Here is a 19505-nt window from a genome sequence, read left to right on the forward strand (position 1 = left end):
AAAAAAAAAAAAATCCTTCATTGCTATAGAGTATGTTGGAATGTTTATTCCACTGTAGTCACCCAGAGACTGCTGCAGCTCACATTTGTGACTCCACCCTTTGTGTCCTTGTGCAATTTCCTACAGGCAGAGAAGAGGGAAGGACCTTAAAGGATCATCAGGTTGAGATAACAAAGGTCCAAGGAGGGGTAATGATAATCTCCCAGGGTCACCAGTAAGGGACTCCCTCTAACATCCAACAAAAAATCCATTGCCTTTGAGTCAATTCTGACTCATAGCAACCCTACAGGACAGAGTAGAACTGCCCCATAGGGTTTCCAAGGAGCAGCTGGTGGATTCGAACTGCCAACCTTTTGGTTAGCAGCCATAGCTCTTAACCACTGTGCCACCAAGGCTCCCCTTTTATCATAATCCACATTTTTCCAACATCATCTGTGCTTTTTCAACATCACCTCATTTAATCCTCATAACTTCATGAAGGAAGTACTGTTATTCTTCCTACCTAGCAGGTGAGGAAACCAAGGATCACAAAGGTTACACAGATGGAGAGAGGCAGAGTTGAGATTTCTACCAAGTTGACCAGACTCTGAAACCTGTCTTCTTTTCCAGTCAAAACACCATGGTGCTTTAGAGAAGTCACTGTGACTGACACTCCTGCCCTGCAGGGTGGACCTGGAACTAATGATGGAAAAAATCCTGGTCTCTGTTTAAATGTAAATCCATTCCTGGTTTTTGTATTATTAACAAGCCTTTTTCATCTCCTACTCCAAAGTCCTTGCTGGCAAGACAGGTGCTTGAAGAGTCGTCAAGATACGAAGCCATAGCTCTTCTGTGGTACCCAGTGTCTACTTTTTACACAGATTCAGAACATGAGGGAAGCTGTCAGTTTTATCTGGGCAGAGGCAACTGTCAGCAAAGCAAAAATCGGCTTTTGTCCTAGTTAAAGAAATAATGTGAGGTACTCTTCTGGTGCTGATTGTTCTTGTAGCTGCTTCCCTGGAACAGGGAGACATCCCTACAAATGTTTTCTGACAGATCCCCCTGGTTGTTCTGTCAGCTGCCCTTGTGACTAACACAGCCTGGGAAGACCATAGGTGCTGCTGTGAGACAGGTCTAGTTCTACTCAAAAGCTACTAATATTTCCTTATATGTAATGCTAATACTATATTTTTTAAGCAAATAACACATGCCTTTTATGTTTGTTTGCCAGCTGCGCCCTCCCCCTCCTCCCCTACAAAGTATTTTCGTAAGTGTACCATGCTAACTTTTTTCACAGAAAAATGTGAAAAAAAATTGGCATACTGGCGCTTATGAAAATACCTCACAGGGAGAGGGCACAGCTGGCAAACAAATGTAGAATGTACACGTTATTTGGGTAAAAATATGGTAATACTAATAACACTATTAATAGTAACAGTATCTCACTTTTGTTGAGTGCTTACTCTGTGCCAGACAGCGGGCTAGGTGCTTTATGCAAATTATCTTATTGGAACCTCACAATAACCCTGTGATGTAGTCATTATTATTATTATCCTCGTTTTCCAGATGGGGAAACTGAGGCTCCAAGAGGTTGAGTAAACTTGCCTAAGTGCACAAAGCCTGAAGGCAGCAGGGCTGAGATTTGAAAGCAGGCAGCTTAATTTAAGAACCCATTCTTTCAATCATGATGCTTTTCTCAGTTTCCTCTTCTGTAAAGTGGGGCTAATCATTCCAACCATGTCCATTATAATGACAGTAGGGAAAGTGAAAACTGAAGCTCAGAGAAGTTAAGTCACTTGCCCAAGTTCACACAGTCAGCCAGTGGTCCACCAACTGAAGTCGGATCTTCCGATTCTACATCATCTGTTCAAGCCCAGGACCTACAATGTACTGGCCTTTGGAATCTAAAGTCTTAATGTGAATCTCAGCTATGTAATTTACTGGTTGTGTGACTCTGGCAAGTTGCTTAGCATCTCTGAGCTTTAGTTTCCTCATTTGGAAAATACAGAAAATAATACTCACCCCACTGGACTGTTATGGGCGTTCAGAGAGATGATGCACACAATGGTCTTGGCCCAAAGCTGGGCACATGGTCAAAAATCAAAAGTCCAAATACTTAAACGGGAAGCTATTAGCAAGAGTTAAGACTGTGAGCACAAGAGAAAAAAAACTTTAAAAAAAAAAAAAGCATAAGCTCAAGAGCCAGAGAGCCTGGAGCTGGGTGGATCACAGTTCTGCCACTTAACATGAAACAGTGGGGTAGGTTCCGTTCAATGGGTTTCAGTGTCTGCATCAGTAAATTGGTGACAATAACTCACAGGGATGTTAGGAGGACTCAATGAGAAAGTGCTTAGAACAGAGGGGCATGTGGACACACAATCAAAGCTAAACCATCTTATTCATGATAAACAGTGGCCCCTGTTATTTTTATTACTTTGTATACCACACTCCTTTTTTTTTGGTGAAAATGTCTGAAAAACAACTAAGTGCTATAAAATATTGTTGCCATGGTTATACAAGCTTCATGGTTTGACTTGTAACTAGCCTTCCTCTTATATCATTCTCTCCTCATCTTGTTCTGTGGACAGGATCTTTCTTTCCTACAGAAAAGAAAAGGCAAGATATTCACATGGAGACTAATAATGACCCCAAAATTTTCTTAATAGGGAGTAGAAGTGAGTAAAGCAATGTAAACTCTTCCTCAATGGCTGCCTTTCTAAGTGGGTATCCTTTGGAGATAAAAATATGTCTTTTTCCTCTGAAGAGATCCTACAGCCTGGGTGACTGTACTCCCTAGGATTCCCATCCAGGCCAGAAGAGCCAAGTCACCCTGCCAGGGGAAGAGGAGATGGCAACCACTGACTCCAATTTCTCTATCTTCCTATGAAAACAGCTGTACAAGTCTCTGCAAATGAAAGGTCACTGGCTGCTCATTTCTCAAGAAACTTACCAACTAAGAAACTTAACTTCAAATACATCTGTCACTGTTACCATTCAGATATGGCAGCCCTGAGCAGATACCAGCAGAAGAAAAATTCTTTTCAGCCCTCTGTTTTTGCCTCCCCCTCTGCTGGTGAGGCGATACAATTCTTGTCTGGAACTTGATAGGATGTAGAAAATAATTACAAATGAAAAGGTTATTCATAATTTTTAAATGAGTTAATTAGTAAACTCAGTCAGACTCACTCATTACAGTAATTAATAATTGATTATACTTGAAATTAAACACAATTTTTCATCAAAAATCTAATTAAATATCTGTGCTTTTGCCTGTTGATTACATCAGTTGGTCTGCTGGAAAAAGAGTCTTTGTTAAGGATATTCGTGCTTGACTGAGACGATTAATTTGATTTTTAATAATTGATAGTTCCTTACAAGTTAGTCATCACAGCCTGTAATTATGGCCAAGCAATAAGATGCACATACTTTGCCCCCAGCAGCTGGAGACCAAGCAACAAGGATGCCACCTGTCCAGCTGCATTGGTTTACTCCAACCTCACAAACATCCTTCTGAGGTAATGGGCTGAGGAAATAGGAGGCCCAGAAAGAGAGTGATTACCCAAAGGCATACAGCTGCTACGTGGCAGAGATGGGAATGGAATCCACGTCTGTTAGATGTTGGGTCTAAACTCTTCCCCAAAACCTTGTTGAGTCTCCAGGTAATAAAGGGAACACGCCAGGCTTGCCAAACTGACCCAGTCCTCAAATATGAAATCTAGATTCAAGTCTTAATGTTTTTACACAGAATTTTATCAGAAGAATATATTCTTGCCGAGGACACGTTATCAATGAACTGACCATTCCTAACCAGAGACACAAATTTTCCTAAATTGACCTCTGATCCACCCCTTCTCCTCTTCCTACGTCATCGTGGTCTTAGTTCAGGCCTTCAGCTTTTCCCGATTAGTTTATTACAATACTTCCCTAACAGGCCTGCCTTCTAGTCCTTCCTCTCCCCTGATCTTTTGAAAATGAAAATCTGATTATATCCTGCACTGCTTAAAACCCTTCAATGGCTTCCCATTGCTCATCCAATAAGGTCCTTAACTTGGCCTCTAATTGGCCTTCATAATCTGACCATTATTAGCTACATTATTAGCTGTATTAGCTACAATTGGGCCCACTCTCCCACATTCCACAAATACATCATCTGAAGGAAGTGTCTTCACTATCACATCATCCTCTTTTTAGTCTTTGAAAATTCCCTCAGTTTAGAATACCCTTCTTTCATGTCTGCTCCAGCTAACCTCTACTTCATGATTCAGCTAAAATACCATCTTTCCCAGGAAGTCATCCCCAGTCCTTCTGGGAGGAGCTGGGTATTCCTACAGCCCCTGAGCTGCCCCAATTACTGTTTTATACCTGCCTGCTTACATAGCTGTATCTTCTTCTAAGCTATGAATGCCTCAAGGATAGGGGACATATTCTTTAACCCTAGCACTTAGCAAAGTGTTTGGATCAAAGCAAGTACTCCATATGGTTTGCTGAATGAAAAATAAAATTTATAAAATCATAGATTGCAAAGACTATCAATGTTGGAAGAAAAATTTAAAGTCATCCAGTCACTGCTTGAATCTTATTCTTGGTAAGTGGTCATCAAGGCTCTATTTGCACCTATTCTATGACAGGGAGCTCATTATCTTCTACAACAGCCTCTGTCTGTAGATAGTTGGAGACTGATCATGTATTCTTATTACATAGGGGAGAAAGAAGCCCATGGGTTGGTAAATAGGAGAGGGCTTTTTAAATCATGTAAGGATTTGTTCTCCCTGAACCAGGCTACACAGTATAAACCTTAAAACTTCAATACAAAACAAGTTGATGTCTATGTGTAGCAAGCTACCTGACTCTTGACAAACATACTTTCTCAAAGTATATTAATGGTGACACTCCTTGTCCAAAAGTCTACTCATTTAGGAAACATAACAATGTCAAAAGAAAGACCTGTGCCAATGGTTGGTGAGAACACAGTATTGGTGGTGCCAGAAAGAAACTTTCATGCCAGGTGGTGGTGCTTGAAACCTCATGACCCTCACCTGTATCCCAATTCAATGACACTTCTCTCACAGAGTCTGGGTGGGCCCTGACCTTGCTCAGTTTGGGATGTTCCTTTACCCAACGACCCATAGCAGGAATGGCAAATACCTGGCATGGCATCAGTATTCTCCACTCTTGTGACCACTAAAGACATCACTAATCAGTTACAGAGACTCTTTTCCATTAAGTCTGAATATAGCCTCAGAATCCTTCTCAACACAGCATTCTAGGCAGCAAGCACTAATCCTATAGAAGAAAAGATGAAACATATTTGCCATCCTGGCCTTAGAGCCATGAAATCCTCTACGCCAATCTTCATGAGGGGAAGAGAGACCTAACATATCAGAGGAGGTTTATTATAGTTTGAAATATGGAGATCTCCCTATTTACAGCACTATCATCTTCCTGATTACTTATTTTCGTAAAATTCAGGACTCTTGAGAGAGAAGTGACCTTACGGTTTACGTCACCCACACTTATCCCTGCTCAAATTCCTTCTCCACATTTGATTAATCATTTGTAGTAACTGAGCACTTACTACCTCTCAAGACAGCTCTTTTCCTCCATAATGACTTTGCTTGCTACAAAGTTCTTTTGGGAGGCACTGTATCCTCTTAAGACTCTCTACCAGTTAGTCCTATTTCCATTTATTGAGCTTATAACTGAAGGGGGAAAAAAAAAGCCTTTGCTTAACAGAATTATCTCAGAATTCCATGTGTTCAAGGCCTTCTCAAGCTGGCCCTGACCAACCTTAAATCTTAGAATCCTACATGGAATCTGAAGGGTGGAAATGACACTGAGTTAAGCCAACCTCTCTTTGAGTGTCTTTACCAACAGGCTGTTTTACATAACGGCAGCAGACTTACACAATGCACATAAATTTCTTCTAGATTAATATCTTCCCGTGAGAAGACCAAAGAGAGAGGTCAGAAGTAACCAGACTGAGTTACAAATACATCAAAAGAATGCATGATGGGAGCCATCCTGTTTTATCAAGGCAGTGGGTCAGGAGGAGTTTCTCATCCAGGTGAAGCACTGAGATCAGGTAAGAAGCCGCAAGTCAGTGCTTCTCGGTATCTCTTTGCTTCCCTCAGCCCCACTCTAATTGTTCACCGGGACCCACTGTTCCTCACTGGGGATTTCCCTGATTTCCTGACCATGGGTTAACTCTGAACCTTAGTTCCCACAACACTTTCAGGCCACCTTGACAGACCCTCACCTCCAGACATGCTTTCCTGGCTTGAGGTCAGCACAATCCCATCTTTGACAGTTTCTCTCAAATTCCAGGGCATTCTGCCTCTTTCCTCTCCTCATTGCAGCTACATGGCACCAGTGAGAGAGGCCTGCCTGCTGGCCAACCTCTCCAACTTGTCACTTCATTTGCAGTGACACCAGTCTATGACACTCATGTCATACATCTCTACCTCAAAGCCCAGTCCTAGTGAGTGCCTATGCCTCAATACTAGGTGTCCAAAAATCCAACATGGAAGAACAGATGCTAAGGTTCCTTTCTGGTTATAAGAACATCTCTGTTTAACTGGCAGAGGGGAGGACAGGAGGGACCTGAAGGGCCGACCCTTGACAGGTTTGGGGGGTGAAGGCCAATCCAGCATTCCGAGGCTGTTTGGCTCGCCCTGTGTACTTTGTCTGCCATGCTGGTAAGGTGCCTTCAGTGCCCACAGGTGTCTTGGTTGGTGCCCTCTGGGCCAAGGGGGTGCCAAGGGAAGCTGGGGTGAGGTAGGTGCTTACCCACAAAGTAAGCCAGCAGGATGACCAGTGTGGCTGAGATGACGATGGCGCTCAGGGCTGCACACTTCCAGTTACAGTACTTGGAGGGCTTCTTGAGGTTAAAGGCTGGCCGGGCAAAGGTGCTGCGGGGCAGGGGTCGGGGCGGAGGTGAGTACACTGTGCTGGATGTCAGTGGGTACCCTGGTGATGTGGTGCAGAAGAGCGGGGAGGTGCCTCCTGGCTTGAAGAGGAAGTGCCTGTAGGTGGAGAGAAGCATGAGAGTGTCAGGGTCTGCTTATCATCAGGAACTCCAGATAAACCTGGAGGACAGAGGCAGCAGCAGAAGCATGCAGAGGAGCCTGGAAAGAGAGTATTACCACAAAAAAGACAGGAGGGGATGGAAAAAAGAACCAAGTAACAGACCACAAAAACAGAGCACATGAAGACATGTTATAACGGAACATGAATGGGGCAGTCCTACCAGTGGGGAAAATCATCCAAGCCAAGGCAGAAGGTGTTACCAACTCGACAGGACACTGGGCACTGAGATCGTTTTCCTGGGAAGGGATGGGGCTGGGATGCTGTTTCTTGGGGAATGAGCTATCGGTTCTCTGAGAGTATGGCAGTCACTTGCAAAGTATCTCATATTCTGTTCTGTCCCCTGGAGACAACAAAACCTAAAATTTCCTTCTCCCTCCAATATCTGCTTTGCCAGTGTACTTTGACTGAGGAATGGAATACCCTCCTTTTGAAAGGGGGTATTGTAGGAGTTGGAGTCAATACACTACCATGAAGCTCCACCATGGCCAAGAGTCCTCTCATAGCTGCTACATAGCCTATGGCAGCAAATGCCTTCAAAGCACTGTGCTCAGAAGCCAGACTACTGCCTTTGAACCCCTGGTGAAAGCTGCCTGGGAGGGCAGATGGGCAGTGTATCCTAGCTAGTCTTGAGGGCAGCATGGCACAGTCAGTGCACATGGTTGTGGCCAAATGAGGTGTCAGGAAATCCTCCACAGCTTGGCTTTAACCATGGCTATGGATGGATTTGCACACACAGCCTGGGAAGTCTCACCACCCAGTTTCAGGGTAATCCCACCCCTACTGGGATACAAGAAGCCTCAGGCCATAGAATACATACTCACAAGGCCTGTGCTACATAAAAATTGCTACATGAGATGGTTTTCAGAATGGCAAAGGCAGCCAATGAGATGCCAGGAGCTGCATATTAACGAGACTGCTGTTAATATGCTGGGGGACAGAGTATTCCAAAGATAAACCCTTGCAAGGTGAACATGGACTTTGGGATGGGCATGCAATATGGCATCATCTTCCCCAAGAGATCCCAGGGAAAGGTCTCAGGATTTGCATGCAAGTGCAGGAGTCATGGGGAGAGTGCACTCAGAGGAGGAGCATGGGGATGTCACCTACCCGTCACTGTAAGCCCCATCATGGCGGGAGGCGCTGAGAATGTCCATCTCAATGAGGTTGTCCTGCAATGTCCCTAGGAATGGCTGCTTGCCTAGGTTTCTACGCACACATGGAGACATGAATGAAGCAATGAGTCATGCATCGATGACGGGGGGCAGTAGAGAAACACACAACGTGGCTGTTTGGTGCAGCTGTGCGCGAGACCAGCGGGACACAGTTTCCAGGCGATGAGTTTGTGTGCAAGCCGCATGTGCAAGGGTACACCTGGCACAGACCATCAGTGAGCGCGTTCTCTATACAAACCTGAATGTCTGACAGTTGTGTGCATCAAGTCATAGCTATCATTGATGAGGACTGACTATGTGTCAGGCACTGAGCTAGGCATGTTATATCCATTATCTCAAATCTTCAAAATAGGCTATGTGAGGAAGGCAGTGTTAGCCCCCATTTTACAGATGAGGAAGTTGAGATATGGAGAGGTAACAGGACTTGTCCAAGGTTACCAGCCAGTAAGTATCAAAGCAGGACTTTGAGTTTTACCTGGTTCCAAAGTCTGTGATTTCTCTCCTACTTGATGCTGCCTACATTTGCTTAAACAGTAAATAGTGACAGTCATTTTGTAACCCCCTCCTCAAAAAAAAAAAAAAAAAACAAGCACTGTTTCTCTAAAGCAATGACATCAGAATCATCTGGAAAGCTGTGAATTCCTAGGCCACCCCTAGAGATTCTAAGTCAGTAGGTTGGGATGGTGCCTGAGAATATGCATTTCTCTCAAGTTCCCAGGTTGATGCTGATGGTGCTGGCTCATGGACCATATTTTGAGTACTTGTGATCCTTTACCAATGTAGGTGCCTGGGTGATGAATGATTAGCAGATTAGCAAAGATGGTGCCCCACAGAAGTCAGAGGGGAGTGCTCTTCTTTTCCCCAAATGCACTGAGGGCAGTGCAGCACTTTGTGAGTTTCCTATTTCTAACCCAGAGTGAAGACAGACACACTTGCCCTTTTTGGTCTCAACCATGCCCATTAAGTGACATCATTCACACCTGTGCACACTGGATCCTGTTTTCTGATATTTTCAGGACTGCTGCCACCTCACTTTAAAATCCTGCAGTAAACCATTTCTAACAAGCCAGTGGTGGCTTCATTCTGTTGCAAGCACCTGAGGGAAGGACTGACTGCAGAAAGCCAACATCTGGACCCTGCCCTGCTAGGGACCTTCCTTCTGACTGACCAGGTCTTGAGAATCAATCAGAATACCTGAATTCTAGTCCCTTTTATGCCACTTTGTTGCTGTGTGACTTTGGGTAAAAACCTTAACCTCTCTGAATCTCTCTTCATCTGTAAAATGGGAATAACAATACTAAGCTCACAAGGTTTCTATATGGGTCTTCAAAATAGGCTATGTGAGGAAGGCAGTGTTATCCCCATTTTACAGACGAGGAAGTCAAGATGCGAAGATGTTAGAAGAATTTTTAAGAGCTACTCAAATATTATAGGAGTACTAACGTAAAATATAATAGCTGCTCTCCGTGGAGAACCTACTATATATTATTCACTGTTCTAGGAGCTTTGCAGCTATTATATAATTTAAATTTTATTCCTCACAACATTATGAAGCCACTACTATCATCACTGTTTTGTAGGTTGGCAAAGCAAGGCTCAGGGAGGTGAAGTGACTTTTCTAAGGTCATACAGTAAGCAAGCGACAGTGCTGGAACTGGGACCTGGGACCCAGAGCTCAGACCCGCCTTACTTCACCACCTTTTCTCACTCCACTGTTGCCCCCTGGCCACCCTCACAGCCAAAATGAGGAGGAGCTGTAAGTACTGTCCTCAAGTACCATTCTGTTAATAGCTTGAAGGGAAATAAGAGCACAAGGCAATACTGTCTTATAGCCAGGCACACTGACCAGTGCGCTGTTGGTGAGAACCTCCCCTTAGGGTGAGCCCTGAAGAGCCTTCTGGGCCCAGCAACCTGGACAGTAAGCTGTTCCAGTGGTGTTCATGCCCCACAGGTCTCCCACAGTATTTGGGAGGAACTGCAGGTATGTGGAAGTTTCTACCTCCAGGCAGGTGGCCCTGGGGATCAGAGGTCTTGTGACACAGTGGGAGGCACACAGTTCCTGGGGCCAGACAGACCTGGGTTCAGGCCCAGCTCCATCATTCACCAGCTCTTAGATAGATGAGCTCATCTCTCTGAGCATCCATGAAAGGTAATAATCACTCACCTTTTAGATCTTAAAGTGCAATTTGGATCCTGTCACTTCTTGTTCTCAACCCTGCAAAGGCTTTCCAAACCTTTTAGAATACAGCCATAACCCTTACCAGATCCTACAAGACCTGGCCCCTGCTGCCTCTCCAGCCTCATTTTCTGTGCTCTAGATACACTGGCCTCCATACTGTTTCTTAAACAAGCTGAGCCTTTGTTTTCATCTGCCTGAATCAAGCAACCTCTCTTCCTTCTCAACTATTACCTTCTCACTCTAACTATAATGCTCCCAGCCTACCTCCCTTATCACTTTCTGGCCCCTTGTTCTACTTTACTTTTCCTCACAGGACTTGACATTACACTTACACACACACACACACACACATATACATATATACACACACACATACATATATGCATATGCATATGTGTGTATATTTATTTATTAGCTTACTTGTATATTTCTTCCTAACTCAATTTAAGTTCCATGAGGGTAGGTGTCCTGTCTATCTAGTTCACTGTTTGTACGCCTTGAACCTAGAGGAATGCTTCGTCCATAGTAGTAGGCACTCAATGACTATGTGTTGAATTCTGCTGAATGAAAGGGTATGCAAAGGAAGTGTGGTTGGCATTTAGCAGGCGCACAGTTGGTGCATAATCAAGGGTAGAAGCAGGTGCTATTTTATTATTACTTCCTCCATCTCTTGCGTTTCAGGAGGGCCCACATGGCCTGGCCTGAGCAGCTCCTGCCCACAGCGCTAGGGAAGGGCTTGTGCCTCCTTCCTGGAGGGCTAAAGGCTGGATGTATGGCCCACTTCTCTAGAACACCCTGGACTTTGACCTGTGTCACCAAGCTAGGATTGTGCTCTCAATAATTCAAATCTATAGCTTAAGACCCATCAGAAACAAATAAATACATGTATTTGCAGGAAAAGAAAAACAAAGGATTAAGGTCAAAATGTTAACAGTGGGGCTCTCCTAGTGCCTGGATAAAGAGTAATTTTCATTTTTTACTTTTATAATTTAAAAAGAAACAGTTATTTAAAGAGGGAGAGAAAGAGAGCAAGCAGACTATTATCTCCTAAAAGTACAGATCTGGTAGGACAAGGTAAGAACAATGCAGCCAAATAAAGGATTTGTGGAGTTACACAGTGCCAGGTCTCCTGGAAGAGCTTCCACACTATGCTAACTCAGATATTAATCACTTAGCCCACTAAGGGACAAGAACACTTCCTGAAAAAGCTTGCTATTCAGAATGCTACTACTGCCTTATTCTATAATTTCAGAACTTAGTTCTGGGTCAAATAATTTGGCCTATTTGATAGCTGCAGAAACTGATGTTCAGAGATGCCTGTGTTCTACCCTAATACACACAGCAAGTCTGAGGCAGAGCTGAAACTAAAACCTAGGTGTCCTGATTCCCAGTCCAGAGCTCTCCATTAAGATTCCTGCTCACCCTCCCCCGATACTCTGGGACTCCCATTCTACTGAGAAACAGAAGTTATGAGGATTTCCTGATAGGGGCCCTAAGCTACTGAGCCCGTCTTGGGGCCACGGCCCTGCATGGTCTCCTGCTCACTGCTGTGAGGACCTCAGGTACAGGATTCCTTTGACCCTTACATCGGTGGGTGTTATTATTTCATTTTACAGATACAGAAACTGAGACTCAGATTAAGTCACTGCCTGAGGTCATACAGCAAGAAAAAGGCAGGCATGGGACTCAAATCCAGAACTGCTCTAGCTTCACAGCCCCAACTGCCTCTCAAGAAGGAGGTGACTGAGTACCTGGAGAAGAAGCCACAGCCAAACCCTGCTGTTCTTCAAGCTCTTCTTAGAGTTGGAAGGAATGGCTTCTCCTTAGGCCAAGTGGAGGCACTGGGCTAGTCTCTGAGCTGCCTGAAGCAGCAGCATCCAGGTCCATCTCTCTGATCCTAGTACCTAGCATGTGGCCCGACCCAAGGCAGGCTGAGATCTCCTCACAAGGGCAGAACAAATGGCACTTGGGAAGGAAATGGCCAGGAAGCTGCAGAGGCCAGTAGTTCTTTGGGATAGCCCTGTTCAACAGTTCATCTTCTGGTCCTGTCTGGACCATGTTTCCACTCACAAAGCCCTGGGGCAGCCACTGTTGTATGTGAGTCTCACAACAGTCCAGTGAGGCAGGACAGTTAGGAATCACACTCCACATTCTGTTGCTAAGACCACAAGGTTTGCAGAGGGTCAGTGACTTGGCCAAGACCACACAAACAGTTAGTTATGGAGCTGGAATTTCAACAAATGAATGAACAAAGAAACAACAAATGAACCAGGCCACAGTGATCCTTTTAAAAGGCCAATATCATCATGTTACTGTCCTACTTAAAAAGATGTTGATGGTCAGCCATCTCCACTTCTACCACCCCGGGACCCTATGCCTAACAGAAAAAGGTGTAAGCTCCTTTTCAGGTCACTAAAGGCCCTTCACAAATGGTCCTCATTTACTCTCATCCCCATGAGGTCCCTGTGCTACTTCACCCAACTATTTGCCATCTCTCCAAAATGCCAAACTCTCCTGGCTCTGTGCCTTTATACAACTCTCTGCTTAGGATTCTTCTCTCCTAGCAAAACTCCTACTAAAGCATGCTCTGTAGCTATCTTTAATAATTAGGAAGGCAGCATCAGATAGTGCTTAGGTGCATGGGCTCTGAAGCTAGCTGGCCTCAGTACGGATCCTAGCTCTGCCATTTACTGGCTGTGTGACTTTAGGCTAGTCACTTAACTTTTTTGTGCTTTAGATTTTTTACCTCTAAAATGGGAATGATAATAAGACGCACCTATCTGTGCAGAAGAGCTAACACAGCTGATTGACTGCTATCCTCTGAAAGGAATGCTTACAGGGTTGACTACTGGCTGGTGTCTGGGAACTTAGATTTCAAGAGGGTTCCCACCATTAACTGATAAAACTGGTTCATTGTGCCTAAACTATTTGTGAAAACAAAATGGTTTATGCTAAACACCTGCTTTCCTTCTGGGTATCTGGCACTAGGGTATGTGCCAAGCAGGGGTAGCCTATGGGATCACCCTCCAATGGGCACTGAGTCTTTACTGAGCTTCTCTGGTTGGCAACAATTCACATGTGTTGTCACAATTGGTTGCTAGAGGAATTAAGCATGTCCTGTGTGACTCCACTGGGAGAGGACTCTGGAAGCTTATGCCTGGTTTCCCCTGGACTTTGCCCCATGCACCTTTTCTCTTTGCTGATTTTGCTTTGTATCCTTTCGCTGTAGTAAGCATAGCTCTCTGAGTATGAGCATATGCTGAGGCTTGTGAGTCCTTCTAGTGAATCATCAATCTTGGGGGTAGTCTTGGGGATCCTCAACACAGTATCTTATGGGATAACTATGAGGATGAAAGAGTTACTGTATGTGAAGTGCTCAGAACAGTACCTGGCACACAGTAAGGGCAATATGAGTGTTGTTATGATTGCAACTTGATGTTCCCAAGCAAAGGGAGACACTTCCTCCTCTCTGCTCGGAATGCCCCCTCTATCAGACAGCATGATCCACAGTGTCCTGTCTTCATTCATTTTCTGGTCTGTCTCCCTCACTAGACCAACAGCTTCTTATATGGCAATGGCTGTGTCTTATGTATGTGTGTGACTGAATCACTGGATGAGATGGAAGACTGTTAATCCAACCTCCTGCAATTATCAGGGGTTGGCCTGGCCAACCAGAAGGCAACATGTGTCATTCTGGGAACTACACCAGGTCGGGGCTAGTGAACACCAGGATAGCCCTCTATCCCTAAGGGTAGGTGAGCTGCTCCCCAAAATGACTATAACCACAAAACGGGCCCCAGGCTCCCAAACCAGGCCTAAGATCTGATGAGCTAGAGCCGAGGTCTGGCAGCTTCCTGCTCTGGCTTTGCCTTCATCTAACGGGAGCCTGACGGGTTATTAATCAGACAGTCCCTGTGAAATCAATTAAGATTCTGATGCTGCAGAGTGCAAAAGAACCGGACCAGGCTTTGGAGGACCCTGTACATATGGCTCTCTCCAGAATGGACCATAGATGTACCTGAGGGACGTGGCAACATCCTACCCCAGCTCTAGGGAGTATAGCTGGGCCCAGCTACTTCTCTGTGGACTCGGTTAACCTGGAGGAGTGCTAGAGACATGGCAGGTGCAGAGAAAGGAGTGGGTTTACCCCTAAAGCCCTTCGTTTCCTTTCCCCTTCCACTGTATTTCTTTCCCTGCCAGCAAAATCTAAATCCCTCTTGGTCATTCTACCAGCTGTTATGGTATTTGCTAAGTTATTTATCTTAGACTCTCAACACAGACTCAGTTTGACAATTAGGGAAGGGACTTGTGACTGTTTCTCTGGTATCAGGAGGCTCCCCATTCTGGTAGGGCTTGCAAAGCTGTTTATGACAACCATCTCAAACAGGCCCTGCTCTCTTGGGTCTCTAGGGCTTTGCTCAGGCCGTGCCTCTGTCAGGTCCTCCCTTCCTCTGCCTGAGGGCTCCTGCTTTCCCTTTAATTCGCAGCCCACACAGCACCAGGTCCACTGCGAAGCCTTTTCTTTTCCCTACGCAAGTCTCAGTTAAGTATATGTATTCACTCATTTGTTCTGTCATTCATTCATTTTGCCTGTGTGTTAATATTTATTAAGCATCCACCATGTAGCAAGTCTCGTGTTGAGTGCTGGGTATATAGAGACAATTGAAACATAGCACATTCTCTGTGCTTACCTCTATCATAGCACTTACCCTACTGCAACGTAAGAGCCCGTTTTCCTAAATATCTTACCTGTTAGGTACCTAGTAGGCATTCAAGAAATATTTATTGAATAACTAGTACTACATGGTAAGTAATTGAGCACTTACTGTGTGCTAAGACATTTTCAGACATTAGCTTTTGTACTTGTTGTTACAACAGTCTTTTGAGGTAGTGCAGTGGATTAAAGATGGCTGCAAATTCTTTGACACTGCTCCCATTGAGATGTGGGGTCTATATCCCTTCTCCTTAAACCTGGCTGGCCTACTACTACTTTGATCAATAGAATATGATCAAAGTGACACTATGCTAGTTCTAGGGCAAATCTTTAGGAAGATCAACAGCTTCTGACTAGTATCTTAGAGCCCCGAGCAACCAAGTATAAAGTACAACTACCCTGCTAGGAAGACCATGTGAAAAGACCCTGAGACAGCAAGAGGGAGAGGGATCCCACTGATGCCAGCTTCCCAGCTGTTCCCACCAAGGTATCCAGAGTGTGAGTGAAGCCACCTTGGATTCTCTAGACTAGACTTTCTGCCAGCAAAATATCACCAATTGACCCCAGTCAACACCACATGGAGCAGAAGAATAACCCAGCTGAGCCCCTCCTGAACTCCTGGCTCATAAAATTGTGAATTATAATCAAATGGCTATTTTTTATTAAGCCGCTAAGCTTTGAAGTAGTTTTTTATATGACAATAGATAATTAGAACAGGAAGGCACTATTATTTTCTCCATTTTAGAGATGAAGAAATTTAAGGTCTAGGTCCTTATTCACTAGTGTGAATTACCGGGGTGAGGGTTTGAGCATAGTGTGTGTCTTACCCTAAAGCCTGTGCTCTGAATAACTTGCTACAGTAAATAAACCATCACTTATGCCCTCAGAACATCAGGGCCAAACTTACAACTTCTCCGAAGTAGAGAAGAAGTAAAACCTACTATTTTTTCCCTCAACTCCTCTGGTCAGAAAAGATTCGATAAATAATTTTTGAATGACTTTTATCTTCACAAGCCTGATACGAGAAGCAGATGTATATGAAAGGACAGGAAATAACTTTTTTAGCATGCATTCTAAGAGCCAGGAACTGTGCTGCATGCTCGTCCCATGATATCTCATTTACTTCCTCTCAACCTCATTGAGAGATGTAAAATCTTATCCCAAACTGTGGATGGGAAAATCAAGGCTCAGAGATGTTAAGTAATTTGCCTAACTAGTAAGCTTTAAAGCCAAGGCAGAGATCTAGATCCATCTGACTCTAAAGCCCATCCTCTTTCCACCTCGGCAGGCTGGTCAAAATCACTTACAATTCTATCTGCCAGACTTGTCACTGATCACTCTTAAACTGTACCTTGTTAGTTTTTTGCCATTAACCAGTAAAGGTCAGTATTAAGATCCAGAGCTCTACTTGTGTTATCCACTGTATTAGGCACCATTCCAAGTTTTAGGACATCTTCAGTTGCACAGGACTCCAGGGTAGCAGAGGAAGGCTTTCTCAAACACTTTAAGTGGATCTTCAAGAAAAAGTGGCCCTTTGCTAGACCAAGAAGTGAGGAGGAGGGTAACTCCAGCAGCAAGCTGTGCAAGAGTATGTACAAAGGCACAGAGGCACAAATGGGCTTGGGATTTGAGGGAATGTTGATAAATACACATACATACACTCACATATACATATGTATACTGAATTTATATATAATTATTATATATGTATATGAAAATATATATTTTTAAGAGTGACATGTAAAAAAAATTGCATAGCACGCTTACGAAAATACCTCATTGGGGGAGGGCATGGTTGGCAAACAAACGTAGATGGCAAATGCTATTTGTGTAAAAATATGGTGTGTGTGTGTATATATAAATATATATATAAAATAGTATGAGTATATACTGACATGTTAACAATGCTTACCCTTTGGTGGTGGGTATGTGATTTTCTTTTCTTCCTGCTTATTTCAATTTTTTAACTGTTCTACAATGAACATTTATTATTTGAGTAATAAACTATAAGGAAAAAGAAAAAAATGATGTTCCATGCGGTTTGATCAATGGATGTAGAGGACAGAGGGTGAGAAAGGCAGGTGAGCAGTGGCTGAGAGGTAGGGGAGGTGAGCTGGGGCCACCTTCGCACCTTGAACTAACCATTAGGAAAATCTCCCTGCTCTATCTTCCTTTCCCTTAAAAAAAACTTGGAGACTCAAAGTAAGAAGTTCCCTCACGTCCCCGCCCATGGGTGACCCTAAGTGAGAAAAATGGACACCCAAGCAGACAGAGTAGCTACTGTGCTCTGTGCAGCAATCAGAACCATCGATTATTTGCTGGTTCCTTTCAGCCATGTGCAGTTATTCAATAAACACACTGAAAATAATGGAGATCTGATTAAGCTACCCCAGGCGGGGATGACGTATAATTATCTGACTCTGTTACTGATTGGAGCAAAGGAGGCATGTAGAGAAAAATCACACATGACTTTAAAGGATGTTAACAGAAACAATATTAATTAGGAGGCCAGGAGTGGGGTAGGGGGTTGGGCTACATCTCTGAGAGGCCTGCTTTTGGAAAAACTATTCTACAGGAATGAAACAGGGCAAAAAGATTTTGTTTTTCTCTCATTGGGCCCTGTCATGGTTCGAGTTATGTCCCCCAAAAAATGTATGTATCAATTTGGCTGGGCCATGATTCCCAGAATTGTGTGGTTGGCCTCCATTTTCTGATTGTAATTTTATGTTAAAGAGGATTAGGGTGGGACTGTAACACCACGTTTACCCAGGTCACATCCAATGTAAAGGGAGTTTCCCTGGGGTGTGGCCTGCAACCACCTTTTATCTCTCAAGAGATAAAAGGAAAGGGAAGCAAGCAGAGAGTTGGGGACCTCATACCATCAAGAAAGCAGTGCCGGGAGCAGAGCGTGTCCTTTGGACCGGGCTCCCTGCACAGAGAAGCTGCTAGTCTGGGGGAACACTGAAGAGAAGAAGGCCGACAGAGAGAAAAAGCCTTCCCCTGGAGCTGACGCCCTGAATTTGGACTTTTAGCCTACTTTAACTGTGAGGAAATAAACTTGTATTTGTTAAAACCATCCATTTGGGGTGCTTCTGTTATAGCAGCACTAGATGACTAAGACAGGCCCCACAAGCTCAATGTGGGAATATCATAGTTATGGTGCAGGCAGAAGTAGATGGACACACTTTCCATGTATAGATTAATTTCACTTCCTTAAAAATGTGGCATGACTTTTGTCTCCTTCACAGACAAAGAACGGGAGTTTGAGAAAACAAAACCAGTGTTTCACACTACTTTAATAAATAAGGTAGATAATTAAGAGGTTCTAATTGTGCCAGCCTGGGACACTTCATCTTCAATTTTGAAAAAGCAGGGAAAGGCTATGTCCCCAAAAGTCAATAGCACTCATCTCAGAGTAGTAGGATTATGGGTAAATTTAATTTTCATCTTTACACCTTTCTGCATTTTTTCTAGTAAGCTTGTATGGTTTTTATAAGAAGAAGAAAAAAATCATTTCCCTTTTGGAAAAATGGTCGTTAAGCAGAGGTAGGAAGGATTCTACAGAATCCAGACTGACTGAAGTCCCTGACCGAATGAAGCTTTCTACAAGGCTGGAAGAAGGGAGAGGGTGGAAGGACCAGGCCAGGAGAGATCTGGAGAAGGTGGCTGTAGTGTAAAAGACTCAACACTGGACATGAGTCAGGCAACCTTAGCTTGGCATCTGTTGCCTATGTGAGCTAGTGATCGACCTTGCTGCTTCTCAGCTCCCAAAACTCCCAAATGGGGTTCAAAGCACACATATGAAAGCCCTTGCAACCCAAAAGGCTGATATATAAATGTTAGGCATTATTAGGGCTTTGGGTATAAAAGGGATTGGACAGCAGGAGAGGAGACTCACACTGACTGAGCACCAGCCCGGCACAGGGTAATGAAATCATAGCAGGACCCAGAAAGGCAGAGGTGAGCACAAAAATCAAACACTGCCCTCTGCCACACATCTGTGCCAGCCACATTCACACACATCAGCTCTCGGGTACTTTTACAACAGCTCTCTGGAGCATCATTCCCATTATGTTGAGGAGGAAATTGAGGCTCCTGCGGGTTTAGCAACTCGTCCAAGTTTATACCTTTAGTAAGTGGCAGGCTGGGACTGGACCTCAGGTCTGTTTGATTCTCTTTCTCCCATCCATCCCCCCCTCCACCCAGCCTTATCTCTGGCAATTAGAAGAATCCTTAAGCAGTGCAGCTGATCCCAGCTTCTCTGGCCAGGGTAGGTTGTGAGGACACCAAACTGCCCCACTAAAGATCTCGGGTCTCAGACCCACCCAACCTGCCACCCTTCCCCGGCACAGTCCTGCCCCACCCCGCCCGGCCC

At 44.3% G+C, this 19505-nt stretch overlaps 1 protein-coding gene across 1 annotated transcript in view; it reads right to left on the reverse strand.

Annotated features, from left to right (window-relative positions):
- The window catches only part of TENM4 (teneurin transmembrane protein 4), a 435533-nt gene that overhangs the window by 234569 nt on the left and 181459 nt on the right, over positions 1-19505 (reverse strand). Inside the window, exons 4-5 of the mRNA XM_004382006.3 lie at positions 8173-8271; positions 6766-7001 (exon numbers count right to left, since the gene is read on the reverse strand). Coding sequence (XP_004382063.1) covers positions 6766-7001; positions 8173-8271 — 335 coding nt within the window. The remainder of the gene's footprint in view (positions 1-6765; positions 7002-8172; positions 8272-19505) is intronic.

Source organism: Trichechus manatus, unplaced genomic scaffold (genome assembly GCF_000243295.1).
Source record: "Trichechus manatus latirostris isolate Lorelei unplaced genomic scaffold, TriManLat1.0 scaffold00088, whole genome shotgun sequence".
In the NCBI taxonomy this organism is placed as follows: Eukaryota; Metazoa; Chordata; class Mammalia; order Sirenia; family Trichechidae; genus Trichechus; species Trichechus manatus.